The sequence below is a fragment of the Rhinoderma darwinii genome, chromosome 2 (genome assembly GCF_050947455.1).
Source record: "Rhinoderma darwinii isolate aRhiDar2 chromosome 2, aRhiDar2.hap1, whole genome shotgun sequence".
Taxonomy (NCBI): Eukaryota; Metazoa; Chordata; class Amphibia; order Anura; family Rhinodermatidae; genus Rhinoderma; species Rhinoderma darwinii.
The window spans coordinates 77279428-77303275 of NC_134688.1; the positions used below are offsets into that span (position 1 = coordinate 77279428).

At 42.5% G+C, this 23848-nt stretch overlaps 1 protein-coding gene across 2 annotated transcripts in view; it reads right to left on the reverse strand.

The window, feature by feature from the left end:
• The window catches only part of SETDB2 (SET domain bifurcated histone lysine methyltransferase 2), a 64336-nt gene that overhangs the window by 18807 nt on the left and 21681 nt on the right, over nucleotides 1–23848 (reverse strand). Inside the window, exons 5-10 of one of the 2 annotated variants that reach the window (XM_075851786.1) lie at nucleotides 17549–17639; nucleotides 15721–16275; nucleotides 14986–15105; nucleotides 14672–14841; nucleotides 13763–13970; nucleotides 825–933 (exon numbers count right to left, since the gene is read on the reverse strand). In XM_075851786.1, the coding sequence (XP_075707901.1) occupies nucleotides 825–933; nucleotides 13763–13970; nucleotides 14672–14841; nucleotides 14986–15105; nucleotides 15721–16275; nucleotides 17549–17639 (1253 nt within the window). Of the gene's footprint in view, nucleotides 1–824; nucleotides 934–13762; nucleotides 13971–14671; nucleotides 14842–14985; nucleotides 15106–15720; nucleotides 16276–17249; nucleotides 17444–17548; nucleotides 17640–23848 lie in introns of those variants that run through there. The other variant, XM_075851787.1, reaches the window with a different exon arrangement.

Genomic DNA, 23848 nt, shown 5'->3' on the forward strand with positions numbered 1-23848 from the left:
GCTGGATTTCATGTGTATTCATTATCCGGACACTAGTAATGTTAGGGCTTTTGTATGAGGCTGCACATAGCGATATATCTATATCGCTAGTGCAGTGTAAATGAATGGAGAGGAGTGCATGATGCTGATCGGTCAGCGTCATGCACTCCTCTGTACAACACCCACTTGGTCGAAAGTAAAAGTACGCCCACTTGGGCATTAAGAAAGTTCATTAGCATAAACTTAAATCGCTCCTAACTTTGTGAAAAAAGATAGTTTTTTTTAAAATAAAAAGCATTACTGTGACCTTCATTACAGCGCCCATCTCCTTATGTAGGAGATAGGGCACTTATAATGTGGTGACAGAGTCTCTTTAAGTAAGGGTCCTCCTACACGCTCCGACGTGGGCCGTGTAAACGAGCGCCGATCAACAAGACAGCTCATTGATCGACACTCGTTTGCTGCTTTCACAAGGACCAATGCATCGGGACGAGCGAACATTACTACGATCGCGTGGGGTTGCGCGCGCGCGCGTGTGTGTGTGTGTGTAAGTGTGTGTGTGGGGGGGGTCTGCGCATGTGGGTGGGTGCACAGGGAGATGTGCTGCAGACAACGATAATATGTCTTGCAGCATAACCGATACAATCAGCTGGTTTTCCCGATAATTGCTCGGCGTAAAAGGGCCTTACGATTTGTCTTGGCCTGCGTTAAAGTAATTTTTTTTACAATGAAAGTTAAGGCAGATGTATCCAACATGGAGAACATATACCTTAACTGTATGCACCAAGAGCAATGTGAATAAAGAACAAGTACAGTTAACGTGTTAATAGTTGTTTAAACTTTACTTCTTCCATGAGTTGCCGTCTGCGTTTCTGAAGAATAGAAGTCTTGGTTTTAGGTCTTTTAATACTCTTGAAATCGAATTTCTCTTCCTTGAAGCGGCAAAAACTTTTTCTGTAGAAAAAAAATAAATGGAGGTCTTTCAAATAAATCACATGACAATCATAAAATACTTAAGAAAATGTTGGTCCTAACAAAACGTAATTTGATCACAAGTTTTATTGCAGCGGCAGATATATTAAGCTTTTTTACTTTATTACTTTGTCCTACTAGCGGACTTGAGGGCAGGAGGCCCTGATCGCAATTCTAATACACTGCACTACATGCGTAGTGCAGTGTATTAGAGCTGTCAGCTACTCACTGACTCAGAGCCCATTTTTCAAATATCACATTTCACTTTATGTGGTAATAACGTCGGAATGCTTAAACCTATCCAAGCCATTCTGAGATTGTTTTCTCGTGAGACATTGGGCTTTATGTTAGTGGTAAAATTTGGTCGATATATTCAGCATTTATTTGTGAAAAATTGCAAAATTTAGAGAAAATGTAGAAAAAAATAGAATTTTTCAGAATTTAAAGGGAATGTGTTGCTAGAATTTTTATTTTTTTTCAGTTAAACTATTATTTAACCCCTTAATGACCGGGCATGTTTGTACCTTAATGACCAAGCCAGATTTGTCAAATCTGGTATGTCTGACTTTATCAGAGAATAACTCTGTGAAAGTTTTGAATATCCAAGTAATTCTGACATTGTTTTTTCGTCACATGTTGTACTTTATTTTTGTGGTAAAAGTAGACTGATACGATTTGCGGAAATTAATTAAAAAATAGAAAAATGGAAGAAATTTTGTAAAAATTACAATTTTCCCCTATTTTTAACTGCAATATGTCACATATGTACACACATACTGTACAATTTTTTTAATTAAATATATATTTCTATCTCTTTACTCCATTTTGGCAGCACTTTTGAAAAAATTAAATAAATTTTCAGCAATTTAGAGGACTTCAAAATTTATAAAATTATTATTCAATTTGTAAGTACATTTTGTTTTCCTGCACCAAGCCAGGTTTTCAGAGGCTCATAGGTCTCAGAGTGATGGAAACCCCCACAAATGACCCCATTTAGAAAACTAGACCCCTTAAGGTATTTACCTAAGGGTATAGTAAGTATTTTGACCCCACAGTTTTTTGCTAAATTTAATACATAGAAGGTGAAAAAAAAATAATTTCACTTTTTTTCATAAAAGTATCAGTTTGAAGACCAATTTCTTTGTAAAGCGACCATGAGAATGAAGAAACACACCACAAAATCTATCACCCTGTTTCTCCTGTTTTCAAAAATACCAACATTGTGGCCCTAATGCGCTGCCTGGACACACGGCAGGACCCAAAAGGAAGGGAGCACCCGGAGACTTTCAGGACTCATATTTTGCTTGAAAATGTTTTAGGCCCCACTGTACATTTGGAGAGGCTTTGAGCTGCCAGAACGATAGAAACTCCCCATAAACGACCCCATTTAGAAAACTAGACCCCATAAGGTATTTATTTAGGGGTATAGTAATTATTTTGACCCCACAGTTCTTTGCTAAATTTAATGCATATCAGGTGAAAAAAAAAATAATTTCACTTTTTTCATAAAAGTATTTGTTTGAAGACAGATTTCTTTGTAAAGCGACCATGAAAATGAAGAAACACACCCCAAAATCTATCACCCTCTTTCTCCTGTTTTCAAAAATACCCACATTGTGGCCCTAATGCGTTGTTTGGACACACGGCAGGACCCAAAAGGAAGGGAGCACCCGGAGACTTTCAGGACTCATATTTTGCTTGAAAATATTTTAGGCCCCAATGTACATTTGGAGAAGCTTTGAGCTGCCAGAATGATAGAAACTCCCCATAAACGACCCCATTTCGAAAACTAGACCCCTTAAGGTATTTATCTAGGGGTATAGTTAGCATTTTGACCACACAGGTTTTTCGCTAAATATATTGAAATTAGTCTGTAAGAATTAAAATGTACTTTTTTTCTGAAACATAGAAATTTTTATTATTTACAAGGAATAACGAAGAAAATGCACCCCAACATTTGTAAAGCAATGTCTCCCGATTACGACAATACCCCATATGTGGTAATAAACTGCTGTTTGGACCCACAGCAGGGCTCAGAAGGGAAGGAGCGCCATTTGGATTTAGGATTTTGCTGGAATGGTTTTCGGTGCCATGTCGCATTTGCAATGCACTGGAGGGACCAAAACAGTGGAAACCCACCAAAAGTGACCCCATTTTGGAAAAACCTTCAAGGAATTTTTCTAGGGGTATAGTGAGCATTTAGACCCCACGGGTCTTTTGCAGAGTTTATTAGAATTAGGGCGCGAAAATTAATATCAACATTTTTTCCACTAAAATGTTGCATTTTCTCATTTTCACAAGGGATAAAAGGAGGAAAAAAACAACCATTTTTTTATAAAGCAATTTCTCCCGAGTACGGAAATACCCAACATGTGATCATACGTTTTTTTCATTAGAAATGAATTAACCCTTTCAGGACTGATCCATTTTTTGCTTTCATATTTTAGATTTTCACTCCCCGCTTTCCAAGAGCCATAACTTTTTTATTTTTCCATCAATAGAGTGGTGTGAGGGCTTATTTGTTGCGGGACAATCTGTAGTTTTCATTGTTACCATTTTGGGGTTCATGCGATTTTTTTTTGATCACTTTTTATTCAATTTTTTTGCAATCCTGAGCAAAAAACAGGAATTCTGACACCGTTTTTTAGGTTTTCTTTTTGCGGCGCTCACCGTACGCTATAAATGACATTTTTACTTTATTCTGCGGGTCGGTACGATTACGGCGATACCAGATGTATATAGGTTTGGTCCTTTTTTTTAGCGTTTGCACAATAAAATGACTTATTTATAAAAAAAAAAAATTCTGTGTCACCATATTCTGAGGTCCATAATTTTTAAATTTTTTAGTCAAAAAAGCTGTGTAAGGGCTTGTTTTTTGCGGGACGGATAGAAGTTTTTATTGGTACTATTTTCGGGTACATGCGACTTTTTGATCACTTTTTATTCTTTATTTAGGTAGCGGTGGTGACCCAAAAAATTGCGATTCTGTCGTAGTTTTTTATTGATTTTTTTTGGGGTGTTCATCGTGCGGGAAAAACAACATTATAGTTTTATAGTTGGGGTCGTTACGAACGCGGTGATACCAGATATGTGTACTTTTTTAACGTGTTCAGTTTTTTTCTATAATAAAAGTCTTATTATAGGAAAAAAAGCATTTAGTGTTTATAGAACTTATAACTTTTATTTTTACACTTTTTTGAAAACATTTTTATTACTTTTTTTTACTTGTCCCACTAGGGGACACTTCGTCTTGCAGCTTTGATCGCTGCTAGAGTACATTACACTACACACGTAGTGTAATGTACTCTAACTGTCATTGTGACGTGACTGTCACACTGACAGGAAGCAGAGGAGGAACGGCCGGACGCTGTTCCTCCGAGGCTTCCGTGCATGGCAACCCGGAGGTCATTATCTGACCTCCGATTGCCGTGACAAGCATCGGTAGCCCCCACGATCACTTCGTGGGGGCTGCTGATGTGCTTCAAACCACTTAAATGCGGCGACGGCAATCCGTCGCCGCACTTAAGGGGTTAACTGCCGAAATCAGCGGCGATGGTCCGCTGTCCGGCGAGACTGATGTCTCAGCTGTCGGGGACAACTGTCAGCGCGGGTCTGTCACTCTGTGTTTACACAGAGTGACAGTTTGAAATGCGGACGAAAATGAACGTCATGGTGCGGGAACTAGCAGCCGACCATGACGTTCATTTTCGTCCTTGGTCGTTAAGGGGTTAAGTGATTGCATTGTTTTAATTTTTTCACAAGTCAGGAAATATTATAAATTAGATTCTAATTTATAAAACATTTCCATGTACTGGGCACTAGAGGGAGAAGTTCCCAAATTTCAGCATGGTCAATGTGGTAAAGCAACCTCATTGATTTATGCTGCAAATTTGGGGTGGACACACTCTCTCTAGTGTCATCACACAATCCCCCCTCCCTTCTGGCTAGTGCCAGGAGAAGGAAGGGTTTTCAATCTTCAAACCTTATACACTGTGTGCCGCCATTTTCTGAGCGACTGCACAATGTAGGAGGATTAGATACAGGGCTCAGCAGACAGTATCACACGAACATAATACACACATCACATACACGAACATGAATTACCTGCCGCCTCCGCTGGTCTTCGCTCCTATTCCTTGCGCCTGAACATATGGCTGGAACCCGCTGCCGGAAGTCATCATCTGACTGTCCGACAGCGGCTTCCGGTTCATATGAAAATGACGCCGGATTTCGCTCTGCAAACGAACTTCGTTTTGGTCTGTGTGGAAGCGGCACATGACTCACACATCGATGTAGCACGTACACATTGTACAATGCCGTCTGTATGATGTGCACGGCCAGCTTCTTATACCACACCCTCGATTTCCGCATGGCGCTGTAGGGCTTCAGGACTTGATCTGACAAGTCCACCCCTCCCTTGTACCGATTGTAGTCCAGGATGCATTCTGGTTTGGGGGTCTCTGTACTGGTACCTCGTACAGGTACATGGGTACTGGTGTGGCCATGTATTGTTGTCAATGCAAGGACATCTCTCGTCCTTGTACTTGACACACAATATGTTACTGCTAGAATGTGCCCTGCGCTCACCCCTTCTGAGTGTTTGCTCTGCAGAGTCTTAGGGAGGCCTCTCAGATTTCTTCTAGTAGCGCCGCATGACTTCTGGAAGCGAGGCACTTGAAGAGTGGGATGCTGGTATAAAAATTATCCAGGTAGAGGTGGTAACCCTGGTCCAGCAGTGGGTGCACCAAATCCCACACAAAGGGGGGGCATTCTGGGGGCTGAATACTGCGGTCCTTCCCTTCACATATCCTAAATCTGTAGGTATACCCTGATGCACCCTAGCACTGCTTATACATCTTCACACCATACCTTGCCCTCTTACTCGGCAGGTACTGGCGGAATTGAAGCCTCCCTTTAAAATGTACCAAGGACTCATCAATACAAATACAATTCTCGGGGGTGTATGCTTTGGAAAACCGGGCACTGTATAAACGGGGACCCCTATTAGACCGTTTCAAACGGTCAAAACTGGGGTCATCTCGGGGTGGGCACTGCTTATTATCAGTATAATGTAAAAAGCAAAGTGTTGCCTCGTTTTTTAGGTTCCAGTTCAGTTCTGAAGTTGCTTTGAGGGGAAAATATATTAGACACCCCTATCAAACACCCCATTTTAGAAACTAGACCCCTCAAAATATTCACAACAGCATTTAGAAAGTTTATTAACTCTTTAGGTGTTTCACAGGAAATCCTATTTATTCCATTTTTTTCTGTAACACAGAAGATTTTACCAGAGAAACGCAACTCGACATTTATTGCCCAGATTCTGCAGTTTATAGAAATATCCCACATGTGGCCCTAGTGCGGTAATGGACTGAAGCGCCGGCCTCCGAAGCAAAAGGAGCACCTAGAGGATTTTGAAGCCTCCTTTTTATTAGGCACCATGTCCGGTTTGAAGAGGTCTTGTGGTGCCAAAACAGTGGAAACCCCCCAAAAGTGACCCTATTTTGGAAACTGGGCCCCTTGAGGAATCCATTGTAGTTTTCTTGGTGTGCATGCGACTTTTTGATCAGTATTTATTCTATTTTTAAGGAGGCGTGGTGACTAAAAAACAGCAATTCTACTATTGTTTTTTTATTCTATTATTTTTACAGCGTTCACCGTGCTCTATAAATGACATTCACTTTATTCTGCGGGGTGATACGATTACGGCGATACCGGATGTTTATAGTTTTTTTTTATGTCTTATGGCGTTTGCACAATAAAATACTTTTTGTAAAAAATAATTTACTTTTTGTGTTACCTTATTCTAAGAGCCAGAACTTTTTTATTTTTCCATCAATAAAGCCGTGCGAGGACTTGTTTTTTGCGTAACGAACTGTAGTTTCGATCAGAACCATTTTTAGGTACATTCGACTTTTTGATCTCTTTTTATAAAAATTTTTGGGAGGTGAAGTGACCAAACAATTGTGATTCTGGTACGGTTTATTATTATTTTCTTTTATGGCGTTCACCGCGCGGGATAAATAACGAAATAATTTTGTAGTTCAGGCCGTTACGGATGCGGCGATACCAATTATGTATAGTTTATTTGTTTATTTATTTTTAGAATAAAGGACTGATAAGGGAAAAAGGGGGATTTTTACTTTTAAAACTTTTATTTTCTTATTTTTACACAACTTTTTTTTACTTTATTACTTTGTCCCACTAGCGGACTTGAGGGCAGGAGGCCCTGATCGCAATTCTAATACACTGCACTACATGCGTAGTGCAGTGTATTAGAGCTGTCAGCTACTCACTGACAGCAAGCATAGTGGGTCCTGACTTTGTCAGGACCCACTAGGCTTCCGTAGATGGCATAGCCTGACGCCATTGTTAGGCGTCTGGTGGCCATAGCAACCATCGCTGCCCGCTATCATGTAGCGGGCCGTCGATGGTGGTTTAACCCCTAAAAAGCAGTGATCGCTATTTGAAGGCGGCTTTTAAGGGGTTAATCAACGGACACACATCGATCTGTCCCCGTTATGGGAGCTGCGGCAACCGCTGTACAAGGCAGCAGCTGTCACAGCTCCTGTATATGTCGGGAAGACGGCCGGAATGGCCATTCCTCCAGTGACATACTATTCCGTCATGGAGCGCGAACGGGATGGTTACCATGACGGAATAGTACGTCACTGAGCGTTAAGGGGTTAAAGAGGACTTGTCACCTCTCCTGATAGGTCTGGTTTAGAAAATATTTGTATTCCCAGAAATAACAATTCTGGAGCATCTCTTCTTCAAACTCTGCATTGTGCCATTGCTCGGTTACTCCTCCTGGAATTGACAACAGGATGTTACCAACCCAATCAAATAAAGGTGCATCCTTACACAGTGTGACAATGAGAACACAGATTAAACATTGTCAGAGATAGTACCCGTACCGAAAACCCCATTCCATACACGAATATTTCTTAGAGAAAAGTTATTTATGGCTAGAAAAGCTATTGCCCTGAGATGGATGGCGGATAGAGCTCCTTCGCTCACACAATGGAAACCCTGGTTAATAAAAGTCATCCCATTTGAGAGAGTAGTATACCGTAATAGGAAATGCCCCCTCAAGTTTGGGAAGATTTGGGATGGATGGATCTCTTCCTCCCTGACCTTAGATTCTGGAAATACTATGCGTTCCTTATTGGAAAGGAGGACAGTGGAAGATGGTGTGAGCTAGATCAGGTGGTACACGGATATTGAGTAATATTTATTTTATTTCTTTTTTTCTATATATTTCTGTCACACAACTAATTTGCTGAAATGCTCCTTGGAGCACTTGTTTGAAATCTGTTATGCGTTGTGTATACAGTGAATAGAATGTCATTTTCTTCTTTATATATTAATGTATGATATACCGTAATATTGTGTTTTCTTTAACCCAGTCCCGCGATTGGGCGTGACTGTGCGTCCGGAATGAAAGTGATTTAACACATTCAGGCGTACAGTTACGCCCAAGCTTCAAACTATCACTATGTCAACAGACATGGTGACAGCATCCTGATCGCAACGGTCATAGACAGTTGCCGAGCAGGACTCGCGGCACAGGACCAATCAGAGTGGTCCCGTGCCGGCACGAGCTGTGATTGGCCAGTCAGTACTGACAGGCCAATCACAGCGCAGGAGCAGTGGTTTGCCGGCATCTCCGTCTCGGACAAGCTCATTCCTATCATAGAGCTTGTCAGAGTCGGAAGCAAGTACAAATACAGTGAAGATTGTGACAAAAAAAACAAACACAAAAACCCAGCGATCTGCCCCTTTTCTGCCCATTAACTAGTGATCACCCCCTTTGGTGCCCACTGGTTAATAAAAATAAAATATATATTATATCATTTCAGTCCCCCAGTGTGTCCTTCTGCCGTGCTGTAATCGGTCACCTGTCGCAGTACCCGGTCGCCATCACCCTGCTGTGTCCCTAGATTGCCCACTGCCCGAGTTCCCTGTTAGGTAGCAATGCCACGTCTCATTTAGTTTTTCCCCTGGTAGGTAGGGTACCCTTACTAATTGAATACATGAGGGTCGCTGGTCTGTTCTCATTCCACAGTTGAGAGTATCAGTTTATTTTTTGATAAAAAAACGTTTGTTTTTTTAAATTAAAAAAAAGTTACAAAAAAAAATGTGGTCGTTAGTTAGGTAGCAAGAGTTCGTTAGTATGGCCAAAAGAGTCTTCTCAGCCGAGGAAGCATATGAAATGCTGTGTTCTGATATGGACAGTGCGAGTGAAGGTGAAGCACAGTTCGTGCTTCCATCTTCCTCTGCACCCCCCAGTCGGCGCAGAAGAGCCGTAGGTCCTGCTCTGCCTGAGCTGACATGGAAAGTTGCAGACAATTATACGCCCAAGGTGCCTGAATTTACAGCCCCCTCAGGCATTCAAATTGAAATTACGGGTTTCAGCCCCATTGATTATTTTAAACTTTTTTTTTCAGACACGCTTTTGGAATTAATTGTCCAGCAGACCAACATCTATGCGAAACAGTTTATCACCCAGAACTCCGACTCTTTTTATGGGAGAAGCCAAAATTGGACCCCCACAAACCCAGTGGAATTGCGGAAGTTTTGGGGCATATTTTTAAGTTTTGGTCTCATAAAAAAGCCCAGTATTAGAGACTATTGGTCCCCTGATATTTTATATAATACCCCCCTTTACCGCACAGTAATGACAAGGAAGCGATTCGAAGCCATCCTAAAGTTCCTGCATTACAATGACAATAGTCAGTGCCCACCCCCACAGGACCCAAATTTTGATAGGCTATATAAAATAAGACCATTAATTGCCCACTACTCCCAATTTTTTTCCCAAGTTTATACCCCCCAACAAAATATTTCGGTGGATGAATCACTAGTCAGCTTCAAGGGTAGACTGCACTTCAGGCCAGGCAGCATCTACCCAATAAAAGAGCCCGGTACGGCATAAAACTCTACAAGCTGTGCGAAAGTGCCACCGGTTACACCTACTCTTTTAGAGTCTATGAAGGAAAAGACTCCCATATAGATCCCCCAGAATGCCCCCCCTTCCTAGGAATTAGTGGAAAGATCGTATGGGATCTTATCCATCCTTTACTTGGCAAAGGATATCATCTTTATCTGGACAACTTTTACAATAGTGTCCCATTGTCAAAAGTTCTCTCGTCTAGATCCACCTTGGCGTGCGGAACAATCCGCAAAAAACAGAACGGCCTCCCGAAAACTTTGCTGGGTCAGATCCTAAAATTAGGAGAGAGCACAGCTGTCTGCAGCGACGATCTGCTCCTCCTGAAATATAAGGATAAAAGGGACGTCCTTATACTGACCAGCATTCACGACAGCAGGGGCAGCCTAGTCCCTGTACGCGGATCCACCACCCAAGTCCCAAAACCATATTGTGTACAGGAGTACAACAAATATATGGGTGGCGTTGACCTGTCTGACCAGGTTATAAAACCATACAGCGCCATGCGCAAGACAAAGGTATGGTATAAAAAGCTGTCTGTGCATATTACACAGATGGCAGCATACAACGCCTTTGTCCTCTACAAATACGCTGGCAGTGGGGATACGTTCCTGCAATTCCAGGAAAAGGTCATCAAGTCCCTGATATTTGGTGACCAGGAAGGGGAGGGGAGTTCATTCGGTTCTTCCGTCAGCAGGCTAATTCCCGGTCAGCATTTCCCCACAGAAATCCCCCCCACTGAAAAAAAACAGAAGCCCCCAAAAAAATGCTGTGTGTGCGCCAAGCGAGGCATTCGTAAGGACACCACATACCAATGTGAGACGTGTCCCACAAATCCCGGCCTGTGCATGAAACAATGTTTCAAAATATATCATACCTTCTTGGATTTAATTTATTTATTCTTCATTCACCTTTTCTGTCTCCCATATTGGACATGACCAATTATTCATTTTTTTACTGACCAGCCCAATTTAAAAATTGATCATTTAAAATTTGTAAAAAAAACACCTAAAACAAAACTAAAAATTCTCACTATACCAAGGACCCGAGGGAGTGTCTGTCTCATCCAGGTTGCAAATCTGGGTGAGAGGAATAAATCCAAATGAGATTGGTTGTCTCAGCAAATCTTTTTTTGCTGAGGCCTTTGATTTATTTTCTGGGCTGGATTTTATGGAATGGTGGGTAGGTTGGTAGTGGGACCTGCCATTCCCTCTCACTCCATTGCGGGTTTTCCAGGTTGTCCTCCTTATTTACTAAAATGAAAGTATTTCTTATTATACCCTAGATGAATACCTAGAGGGTTGTCACTTCACAATTTAAAAATTCTCACTATACCCCTAGATGAATACCTTGAAAGGTGTTACATTACAATGTAAATCTTCTCACTATACCGCTAGATTAATTCTTTGAGGGGTTTAGTTTCCTAAATGGGGTAACTTTTCTGGGTTTCTAATGTTTTGACACTCCAGATCCTCTGTTTTCATGACACAGGGCAGTAAATGCCATCGTAGTTGGCCTTAGATGTTGCATGGTGCTCTTTACATTCTGAGCCCCGCCACGTGCTCAAACAGCAGTTTATCTCCACAAATGGGGTATTGCCGTATTCAGGAGAAATTGCGTAACAAAGATTGGTTGCTTTTTCTCCTTTAACCCCTTGTGAAAATGATGAATTTGGGGCTAAAGCAACATTTTCTTTGAAAAAAATCCAAATTTTATTATTTTACTGCCCAGTGTATGAAACACCTGTGGGGTCAAACTGCTCACTATACCACTTGAAAAATTCCTTGAGGGGTGTAGTTTCCCAAATGGAGTCACTTTTGGGGGGTTTCCACTGCACTGGTACCTTTACAAATGCGACATGGTGCAGAGAAATCAATTCAGCACTCCAAAAGCTAAATGGCGTGCCTTCCTTTCAGAGTCCTGCCGCTTTCCAAAACAGCAGTTTATGACCACATGTTTGGTATTTACGTACTTTGGAGAAGTTGCTTTACAAATGTTGGGATGCTTTTCCTCATTTATTTGTTGAAAAAAAATAAAAATCTTGAGGTAAAGCTACATCTTATTGGAAAATAATGTAATTTTTCATTTTCACTGCCCAATTCTAATGAAATCTATGAAACACCTGTGGGGTCAAAATGTTCACTACACCCCTAGATGAATTCCTCAAGGGATGTAGTTTCCTAAATGGAGTCACTTTTGTGGGGTTTCCTTTGTTTCGGCACCACAAGACCTCTTCTAACCTGACATGGTGCCTGAAATATAATTTAAGAAAAGGAAGGCCCAAAAATCCTCTAGGTGCTCCTTTGCTTCTGGGACTTTTGTTTCAGTCCAGTAGCGCACTATGGCCACATGTGGGATATTTATAAAAACTGCAGAATCAGGGCAATAAATATTCAGTTGTGTTTCTCTGGTAAAAACCTTCAGTATTACAGGAAAAATTGATTAAAATGGAATTTCTGCAAAAAACAAAATGAAATGTGCAAATTTCCCTTCCACTTTGCTTTAATTCCTGTATGAAATGTTAAATACTTTTGTGTCAAAAAAGACAAAAGTATAATAGGTATGATACCTTTATTGGCTAACCATAAAAGTTCCTGTGAAACGTATAAAGGGTTAAGAAACTTTCTAAATGCTGTTTTGAATACTTTAAGGGGTGCAGTTTTTAAAATGGGGTGATTTGTGGGGGTTCCTAATATATAAGGCCCTCAAAGCCACTTCAGAACTGAACCCTAAAAAAAATTGGCTTTTGAAATTTTCTTGAAAATGTGAGAAATTGCTGCTAAACTTAAAAGCCTTGTAACATCCTAAAAAAATAAAAGGATATTCAAAAAACGATGCCAATCTAAAGTAGACATATGGGGGATGTTAGCTAGTAACTATTTTGTGTGGTATAACTATCTGTCTTACAAGCAGATACATTTGAATTTAGAAAATGCAAATTTTTTGCAAATTTTCTCTACATTTTGGTGTTTTTCACACAAAAATATTGAATATAAAATCGACCAAATTTTTTCACTAACATAAAGTACAATGTGTCACGAGAAAACAATCTCAGAATCGCTTGGATAGGTAAAAGCATTCCCAAGTTATTACCACATACAGTAACACACGTCAGATTTAAAAAATTAGTGTCATATGGTCCAAAATTGGCTGCGTCCTTAAGGGGTTAATGCAAGCTTTGAGTTCAATCAAAAAAACAAAAAAAATTGTCATAGATAGTGTGTAGGGATGTTCTCCTATTGAAAATTAGAATGGTAACACCCAGTTGTCAATATATTCACACATGTCTAGGAGAAATTACAGAGGAAAAATACATAACAAATTTTAACTCACTTTAAAAACCGGAGCAGGTAAAAAGGAGGTGAAATCCCCAACACCACGAGGGAATTTTAAATAAAATGTAAGTTTTTACCGTTCGAACGCTTATCAGAAAAGCAGTTCGAAGTATTGACAAAGGGTTCACTTCTTTCCCGGTCCGTATGAAAATAGATTGTGAATTGCCAGCATTGTTTGACGCTTTTTTTTTCTTCATGTTTTTAGTGCTGTCTTTTTCAACCATTGAATGCAAAAACCGCTTGCAAAAAAACGCTGCATGTTTTTTCTGCCTCCTACTGATTTCAAGGGGAGGTTACAGGCGGAAACCGCTTTAAGAAAGAGAATGCCGCGTTTTTTTTTTTCAGTGAGTGGACAAAAGCCGCATGGGAAGAAAAACCGCCTCTGCCTCCCATTTGGGCCGTTTCTTTGCACGGATTCCAATGCCGTTTCCATATCAAAATCAGAGCCAAAAAAACGCAGTGTGAACAACCCCTAAAAATTACAGTTAAAAAAAATAAAACATGTATGGGTTTACACATTTACCTTTTTAGTTCAGTGTGTGAACTTCCCCGTAGCAGTGGAGTAACCCTAAACGTCTGACTGGTGCTTGAAAATGAAGGAGAAATCTCAGAGTCTGAATGAGAGCAGCATCTCTTTTTTGTAGCAGAGACGGTAGTGGTCTTTTTTGCTTGAGTTTGCGTCACAGAGTCCTGCCCTATGAGCACATCTACAGTTTTCATTAAAATCCGTCCTGGAAGAGAAAAAAGGTAAAAAGAACCAAAAACAACAATTTAATATATTCTGTCGCCAAAACTGCAAAATGTAATATAGAATAGACACTGGTGGGCACTGCACATATATTGCCACATACAAAACAAAACACAAATGGGTATGTAGAGGGCAAGAAATAATAACTTAGTATACCATAAAAATATATATTTAAAAGGCAAAGACACCACATAAACATAATCATTTAAAAAAGCAAATCCATGCTAAACCTAATATCTTGGGGGGATGCCACCCTGATAAGTGGCTAAACAAAGAAGCCCCAACCAGACCACCCAATAAAAACCTCGGATAACAATATAGTTACATGAAAATGAATAGAGAATATTGCAGCAAACCGTTTTGCATGTACGCAGCATGGTAACGTGGTATCCAAAGAAGGGTCTGAATGCCCCACGCGTATCGCCACAATGTGGCTTCCTCAGAGGTATTTTTGTAATCGGGTGCATTTTGCTTTATAAAGGCGGCGTAAAAGTACTACATGGAATGGGTAAAAAAATGTGGTGGGTACTGCATGAGAAAGCTTTTAATGGAGGAAAGGGTCATGCCACAAAATGGTACGGATCACATGGCCTACGGCACCAGAATATGTCTCTTTCCTGGGAACAAGAGTGGCGCACTTTACAAATCTATGGAAATTGGACTAGGTTAACTATTTTCACTTGCCTGCATAGATGCACACAAATGTTCCTTCGTCAAGGTCGTCCTGGCAGCGTACCCCCCAGCCTTTTCCTTTGGTTTTGAACACCTGGAGTCGCACCTTAAGGCCGTGCTGTACAACGCGGTTTTGACACATGTTGCGGGCGCATTTACATGATACATTACATTCATATAGCCTGCATTAAAGTGCACAGCTTTAATAGACAATTCTTGACAGTACTGAAGCAAATGCTCAAATTACTGAACAAGTGAATAAGATCCATTATTTAAAATCACAATGACGTTTCATACATTTCGATAACCCAGATTCTGATACTCACCCAGTTGGCACAGGACTTTGCAGTCGCTTATACTTATAACCCGCTGCTATGCCTCTCTTTGATAATGTGACATCTTTACCAAGTTCTCTGGCAGTAAGCTGCAGACAAGCACATTTTGACCTGGAGAGGGGAATATATTGCACACAATATGGAACATTATAACATAAAACCATATTACTAGTATGTGCACAATCCACTGATGCATTTTTCTCAAAAGCGACAGCACTTAACATGCACAAAAGGTGCCACTCTACATTTAGAGCCAGTTAAACGAATATCTATTTGAATTTTATTTATTTTTTTAACGCAAAACCATCTCCAAATCTAATTTGGTTTTCTGCAAAAATGATCCCAATGCCAGTTAATTGGCTGATGGGCCAACACAATGTATGGTTAAGACCAATAAAACATTAACCTGGGCCATCTTTCCACAGCAAGGTTTAGGCAGTGGGAAACAGAATTAGAAAAGAAAAAAAGGGGTTGTCTTTTTTTTCCACCAGAAACAGCACCACTCTTATTCACAGGCGGTTTCTGGCATTGCAGTTCGCTCCGTTTACTTGAATGTGATTGAGCTGCAATCACAAAACAGATCCAATGGACAATAGTGGTACGGTTTCTAGAACAAAGGCAGACCCTTTTTTTCTAATCACTTTACATATCTGAGAATGCTTATTCTATTAGCGAAATCAAATTTGCATGCAATTTTTTTTTGGGCATTTCGTTATTAATACATACACATCCAAACAGCCGTCAGTACAGTCACAGCATCCTACGAACAGGTCAGTGAAATTATTGATGGAGTATCCACGTGGCCAAGGAGACTTTCTGTACGTAAAAGGAGCTGGTCTGGTGTTATCGATCTCATTGCAGAATGGGACTGGCACCAGCTCGGCATCTCTGCTTAGATCAGCTTCCTGAAAAACTACCTGGCTCTTGACAAGGTTTCTATCTAGCTGGAGGTAAGTATTGAAAGAGAAATGATCCAGAGATAAGAAGCAGCATTGAGTCTGATAGAGGTAAGAGCGCACATCGTCAAAGTCCCGGAGACTCTTTCCACAGGGGGCTTTGTAGACCACATCCAACTGCCTTGAGATGAGACCAGACTTTGCATGTCGCCTCTGGAATTGACACAGAACTGGAAATTTGAGTGGATTTTCGCTTTTGCTGAAGTACGGATTCACGTTCGAGAGACACATCGGTCCACAGCGGTGCTCCTCATAAGGGACACTTGTGACAAAAGGGAGCACTTCATCATTGGACTCCGCTTCTAAATAGGGTAAGTCTTCCTCTCTGTTTAGAACACAACAGAAATTCAGGTTTGTTTTTTTTCACAAGGTCACTATTACACATATGTGAGAAGTTTAAATCTTAGTTTAAAGTGAACAACCAGTTGCATTTTTACCCCGAAATTTTCAAGTGACAGCATAAGGTTGCCTCCTTCGGAGCGAAATAACCTGTTTTTTCACGAGCGTTTCACTTTAAGTGCCTTTTTAGAACAACTCAGTTTAAAAACGAACATATGTAACCACTTTACACGTACTTTGTATTACAGAACATTTACATGATGTTTTCTTCTTGCTTCACATTCAAAGATACATTCAGATTTCTGCATGTTTTCAATCACCAGAGTGAATTACATAGCTAGAGCTCGATTAAAAGGTTCCCATCAGACTTGAATAGAGCTGTGGTGTAGTTCCCTGCACAGCGGGAGGCCCAAAGCACCGCTGTGTGGGGAGAAACGGTGAAGATATCCGTTCCATTCCCAGGATCGGTGTGGGTTCCGGCAGTTGGACCGCCACCGATCAGAAAGTAATGGCATATCCCAGTGCTATGCCATCACTTTCTGGGATGGGAATAATCCTTTAAAATAGGTACAGTTAATCTATTGGTTCAAATGTTTAACAGATTCTAAGTAGGAACTAGCAAAACAGTAACTATTAGGTGAACATTCTGAAAGGGGATCAAAAGAACACTAGGGGGCGCCGTAACAATTATGTAGAAGCAATATCTAGACACGCAAGCATTTCTGAAATCGCTTCAATTGAAAAATTGTAATGTTATGTGTGATCTAACAAAGAAATATAATATTAAATAATGGGATAACATCTTTAAAAAGGGCTTTCCCAGCTCTAAAATAAAAATAACATATATATATATATATATAAAGCCAGTTGAATATGCAATAACACAATTAAAAAAAAAAGTCCGTACTGATATTTTAAATCCCCACCAATCCAGTGATCCCCTGGTGGTCTGTGTCTAACCTTGCTGAAGCAATGATGTGTCGGCACATGTCCACTAGAGCCAATCACTGGCCACCAGGTAAACACTGAATGCGAGGCTAGGTCGGTGGAAGAATGAAATGGTCTTTCCGAAATCATGTTATTTCATTTGCAGAGGTTTGTTTTTTCAAAGCCTGGAAAACCATTTGGGTGAAAGCAGATATTTGATTTTTTTTATGGTTAACACTGGCTTTTTCACATTTACTTATAGAACGGTGAACATAAATGTTCCCCAGTATATCAAAGCGGTCGGAAGGTATAGATGATGTAGCTATACCTACAATTTACTGGCGATGGGAATTGGTAAAGGCTCTTCTGTCCTTACTGGTGGACAGTCATGGTCTTCCAGCAATTTTTCTGCAAAACTTTGATCTGTTGGGCATTAAAAATGCTGCATGTAAATAATCAAACAGGCAGTCAACTTTGTTCTGTGAGAATTATCATTAACTGTTCTTTATAGAGCGCTGACGCATTCTACAGCAATATACAAAAAAATGCCCTCAGAACGGTGGTGTCCTCAGAGGAACTCAAAATCCAGTTTACATACTTAGGCCTGATTTACACGAGCGTGTGCGTTTTGCGCACGCAAAAAACGCAGCGTTTTGCGTGCGCAAAAGGCACTTAACAGCTGCGTGTGTCATCAGTGTATGATGCGCGCCTGCGTGATTTTCGCGCAGCCGCCATCATTATGACACTCCGTTTGGATGTTTGTAAACAGAAAAGCACGTGGTGCTTTTCTGTTTACATTCAGAGTTTGACAGCTGTTGCGCGAATCACGCAGTTCGCACGGAAGTGCTTCCGTGCGACCTGCGTGGTTTTCACGCACCCATTGACTTAAATGGGTACGTGATGCGCGAACAGCGCACAAAGAAAGGACATGTCGTGAGTTTTACGCAACGCACTCGCGCTGCGCAAAATTCACGCACTGTCTGCACTGCCCCATAGCCTAATATAGGTGCGTACGACATGCGTGAAAAGCACGCGCGTATATTACGCTCGTGTAAATGATGCCTTACTCAAACACACTAACACCAAGTTCATAAGAAGCCAAGTTAGAAGATTGATCCAAAAACCTTACCCATATTCGCCATAAATTCTTGTTAAAAAGGACACTAAAGAAGAAATTAATGTGAAAAATACAGAGAAAAAAAATATTGATCTGCAAGGATTTCCGCAAGCTCCTCTAACAAACAGTCTTGTAGAGACCTGGTAAAAACAACGGTGGTTATTTACTATGTGATTCTCATCATGTTCCGCTAAAGAGTAACAGCTCTTGCACACGACAGAGATCGGGCCGTGAAAAAACGTTCCATCTGTCGGCCGGACTTCCCGGCATGACCACGGTACAGGTGAACTTGACTCCTGGCATCATAGACATTTCTAATGCTAGGAGTCTCTGCCTCCCCACAGAACTGCTGTTCCGTATTGTATCATTTTGTTCAGTACAGAACAGCTGTTCCGTGGGGAGGCAGAGACTCCTAGCATCATAAATGTCTATGATGCCAGGAGTCCCGTTCACCTGTACCGTGGTCAGGCCGGGAAATCCGGCCGACACACAGACTGTTTTTCTTGACCCGGTCTCGGTCGTACGGCCGCTGATGACAGATCCGTGAAACACGGACCGCACACGCATGGTTTCCATGTGCAGTCTGTTGTTTCAACAGACCAAATGAATGAAAAGGGCAAGACTGATCCGTCAAAAACGGACAGGAGTAGGACCTGTCCTATTTTTGTCGGAACGGCCAACTGGTTCCGATAAAACAACGGAAGTGTGCATAGAAATGAATGTGTCAGTGTGCTTGCTATCTGTTAAAAAAAAAAAAGTTTTTGGTTTTTTTAACGGCCTCCACACGGCCGTTATTAGAACAATGAAGTTCTATGAATGTATTCACACGGTCTGTGAATATTGGCCGTCAAAAAATAGGACAGTTTCTATTTTTGACCGTTTTCACGGCCAAACGGCTTCCATAGAAATCAATGGATCAGTTTTTACCGTCCGTTTTTCAGGAAACAATTCTTGTAACGGCCGGTAAGAACTGATCCTGGCCGAGGACTCCCCGCACACAGCGCTACCTGGAGGCCGGAGGAAGACCTTGACATTACCGGGGACTCCAGTCTTGTAGACAGCACCCCCCTGACTTAAGATAGCAACCTCCCCCCACATCACCCGTGGATAGCGCCACTGCAGCTCCCTGTAGGAGTGGAATCCCCGCCGGTCAGAACCCGCCCTGGCAGGGGATTCAACTCCTGGCGAAGCCCCCGACGTCACTATCCATATACAGACAGTGACGTCAAGGGGTTACTCCTGGAGCGGAATCCCCGGCCCGCTCTGGCAGGGGATTCCGCTCTTCTGACCTCTGTCTATATATGTCCATATATAGACAGAGATGTCAGGGGCTCAGTCTATGAGAGAAACCCCCGGCCAGAGAGATTCCGCTCCTATAGTGACGACATCTACAGAGGAGAGGGGTGGTTTCTACAAAGGGGCGTGCTATCTACAGGGGGTGTGCTATCTACAGTGGGGGTGGGGCACTTCCTACAGGGGACACTGTGGTGCTATCTACATGGGCACTGTGGCACTATCTACAGGGACACTGGCGCTATCTACATGGGCACTATCTACAGGGGACACTGGCGCTATCTACATGGGCTCTGTGGTACTATTTACAATAGACACTGTGGCACTGTCACTTTACATGTGTGCACTGTGATACTATGTGGGAACTGTGGCACTATGTGGGCACTATCTACAGTGGGCACTGTGGCACTATCTACAGGGATATTGCAGCACTATCCACATGGGCACTGTGGTGTTTTCAGGGGGTTGGGACAAAAAAATAAAAAAAACTGACAAATGAAAACCATCTTTTTTTAATTTTTTTGAACGGCCATGAAAACGTATGGCAAACAGATGACAAATGGCCATTAAAAATGTACAGACGGACTGGCAATGGATGAAAATTTAGAGACACACTGATGCAAAATGGCCATGAAAAACAGTTGATCCGTTTTTAATGGCCATTTTTTTTTCAGTCATGTGAATGTAGCCTAAGGCTCTATTCACACAACAGGGTCCGGGTGTTGGCCGATAAAAACTGACGTTTTGGTCTCGGTGGTTTTAATTCAGTTTTGCATCCGTTCCAGGCCGTATTTCAGTTTTTAACTACCATGTGCTCTCAACCATTGAACCGTTTACTGCAGCTTTGGCTGATTTTTCGACAATTCGGACAGGAATCGCAGAGGTTGTGCCACACGGACCCCTCGCCGGTAGTGCCACACGGACCCCTCGCCGGTAGTGCCACACGGACCCCTCGCCGGTAGTGCCACTGACCACCCCATTGTAGATAGTGCTACACCCCCTCCCTGTAGATAAAGAGCGCGATTGGGGCTCCCTGAGTGGAATCCCCGGCCAGAACTTTGCCGACACACTGGCCGGGGATTCGTCTCCTGGAGGAGCCCCTGACATCACTGTCCATATATGGATAGTGACGTCAGGGGCTTCTTCTAAATTTAAATCCCCGGCCAGAGGGTTGGAAACGCTCTAGGGGGATTCCACTCCTAGACAGGGTCCCTCTACGAGCATTTATATAGCGCCACACAGCTCCCCTTACCAACCCCCACAATTCTTCAATGATACTGGCAAAAAATCTCCTCCACACGAGAGAGAGCGATCGGCAGAAAACATGGCCGTCACTTGGATCACATCCAAGTGACGGCTGCCTTGGTCCGTTTTTGATGGCCGTTTTGTACCTGATCCGTTCTCTTTCCGGGGCAGATTTCCGTTTTGGACGGTCGATTGTCCGTTTTAAAAACGGATACATTTCATTTGTCTTTTTTTTTTGTCCCAACCCACTAAAAAATACCCACAGTGATCGCCCAGTTACCATTTTCTTTCGGAGTATAAAGAGATTGGTCTGATCCCTCTGCTTTAGCATTGGTTTCTGGCAATTTCTCTGCCATTTTTGGCTTGCTACCATGTCCATACAACCATTGAACCATGTACTGCAGCTTTGGTTGATTTCTCGGCAATTCGGACAGCAACCGCAGATGTTGAACAAAGAACCGAAGAGGGTTCAGAAAGTGTCAGGGCTCTGAGAGGGAGCAGGGACAGGGTAGACAGCAGGAGACAAGCTACTGTTTTAGGTGAAGGGGCCAGAAATCTGAGGAAAGGGCTCTTTGTGGAGTCAGAATGTGCACGGGGCTCTACGGGGGTGTTGCACAGGAAAGAAGGTGGCAGGGGGGCACAGAATGTGGTAGGGGTACTTTGGGGAACAGAAAGTGGCAGGGGGGGTCTTATGGGGTACAGGGGACACTGAAGAGGACTTTATTTGTGATGGGGGCACAGATGGTGGCAGAGGCTCTGTGGGAGGATGGGGAGAGGTGCAAAGATGGAGGCAGAGGGGGACAGGGGGAAAGCGTAGGTGAAAGCAGGGCCGTATTTAGAGTTGATGCTGCCCTAGGCACTTTTAGTGCTAACGCCCCCTATAACTCCCAAATATATGGAAACAGCGTAGCTCGCCGACAGGTTTTTTTATTCCAATAAAAAAAATGTTTTTCTATGTCTCTGTGTTTTTTTTAACTTTATTACTACCGCCTTAGTAATGACTGCTGTCTGATTCACAGCATCCATTACTAAGGCGGGGCTTAGTGTTAGCCGGTGAAAAGACAAGCATTAACCCCCATTATTACACCGCTACCCACCGCCACCTGGGGTACCAGGAGGAACCGGGTACAATCCAGTATCCGACCATCTGTAGGGATGGCCAGGGTCTGGGGCGGCCGCAGGCTGGTATTACTAGGCTGGGAAAGCCCAAAAACAGTGGCCCTTCCCACCCTGGTAATGCTAGCCTGCTGCTGCTATGCTGTATCTGGCGAGTTATGAAATATAGGGGGTACCACACAGTTTTTACTAATCATTAATTAATTTACTTTTAAAAAACTATGTGGGGTCTGCCCCATTTTTCATGGGGAAGACCCCACATAGTTATTTAAAAGTAAATAAATTAATGATTAGAAAAAAAAAACTGTGCGGTACCCCCTATTTTTCATAACTAGCCAGATACAACATAAAAGCAGGCTAGCATTACCAGGGTAGAAAAGGCCACGGTTTTGGGCTTTTCCAGCCTAGTAATACCAGCCTGCCGCTGCCCAAGTATCCAATCATCACTACAGATGGTTGCGTACTGTATCGCAGCCGACTCTAACCGGTACATCTGGTGGCGGTGAGTAACGGGCCAATAATTAGGAGGGTTAGTGTTAGCTTTTTCACCAGCTAACACTAAGCCCCGCCTTAGTAATGGATGCTGTGAATCAGACAACGGTCATTACTAAGGTGGTAGTAATATAGTTTAAAAAACAAAAACAACCAAACACAGACCAGTAGAAAAAATAAAATCACCCCACACAACCTTCGTTAACCACTTTATTAAAGAATTTAATAAAACGCTGTCATCGAAGCAGTCAAACAACCGAACCTGTAAAAAACCCCACAAACAAACAACAAAAAAAAGCAAAACAATTATACTTCGTTCCAAAACTGGACCCAGGAAAGGGATGAGAAACTTTGGGAAACTGCTGACGTCAATGCCCATATACGGATAGTGACATCAGGAGCAGTGCTGGAGTCCCCAGGCAGAGCGCGGTCCAGGGAAAGCTCCTTTCGTCACAGTCCACATTTGGACAGGGATGTCAGGGGCTTCCCAGGAGTCGGAATGCCCGGGCAGAGCACTAATAGAGGCTCTGTCCCGGGATTCCGGCCCTGGGAACACTCCTGACGTCACTATCCACATATGGACAGTGACGTCAGGAGCATTACTGGAGTCCCCGGGCAGAGCGCTAGCTGATGCTCTGCTTGTGGACTTCAGGGCCAGGAAACTCATGACGTCACTGTCCATATATGGACAGTAACTTCAGGAGCTTCCCTACCGCTGAAGCCCCAGGGTATAGCACTGTCAGAAGCAGTGCTGGAGTCCCCGGACAGAGTGATATCTGATGCTCTGCCCTGGGGCTCCAGTGCTAGGGAAGATCCTGAAGTCACTGTCCAAATATTGACAGTGACATCAGGAGCTTCCACAGCGACGGAGTACTGGTCAGAACACTAGCGGATGCTCTGCTCGGGGACACCAGGACAGGACCCCTTTTTAACGGCCGTCACACGGATGGCATCCAAGTAACAGCCATTGAATTGTATGGGAGCCATGTGGTCATGAGAACGGCCCGAAATAGGGCATGTTCTATTTTTTTGACAGCCGTCAAAAAATCATCCGTGTGAATAGTCCTATTGGGGTTAACAGATTTTAATGCAGCCATGAGACGGCCGTTAAAAAAAAGTCCATCACACGGCCGTTAAAACCTGTTGCGTGAATAATCCCTAAGGGTCCTTTTACACCGGCCAATATTGAGTGTAAAAGCGAGCGCCGATCAACAAGACAGCTCGTCGATCGCTACTTTCGAAAAGAGAAATGATCAGTAATGTACGGGGACGAGCGTACGTTACTATGATTGCTTGTTTTCATACATTTCTATCATTTCGGCTGAACATCTCCCTATTTACACAGGGAGACGCATTACAGACAACGATA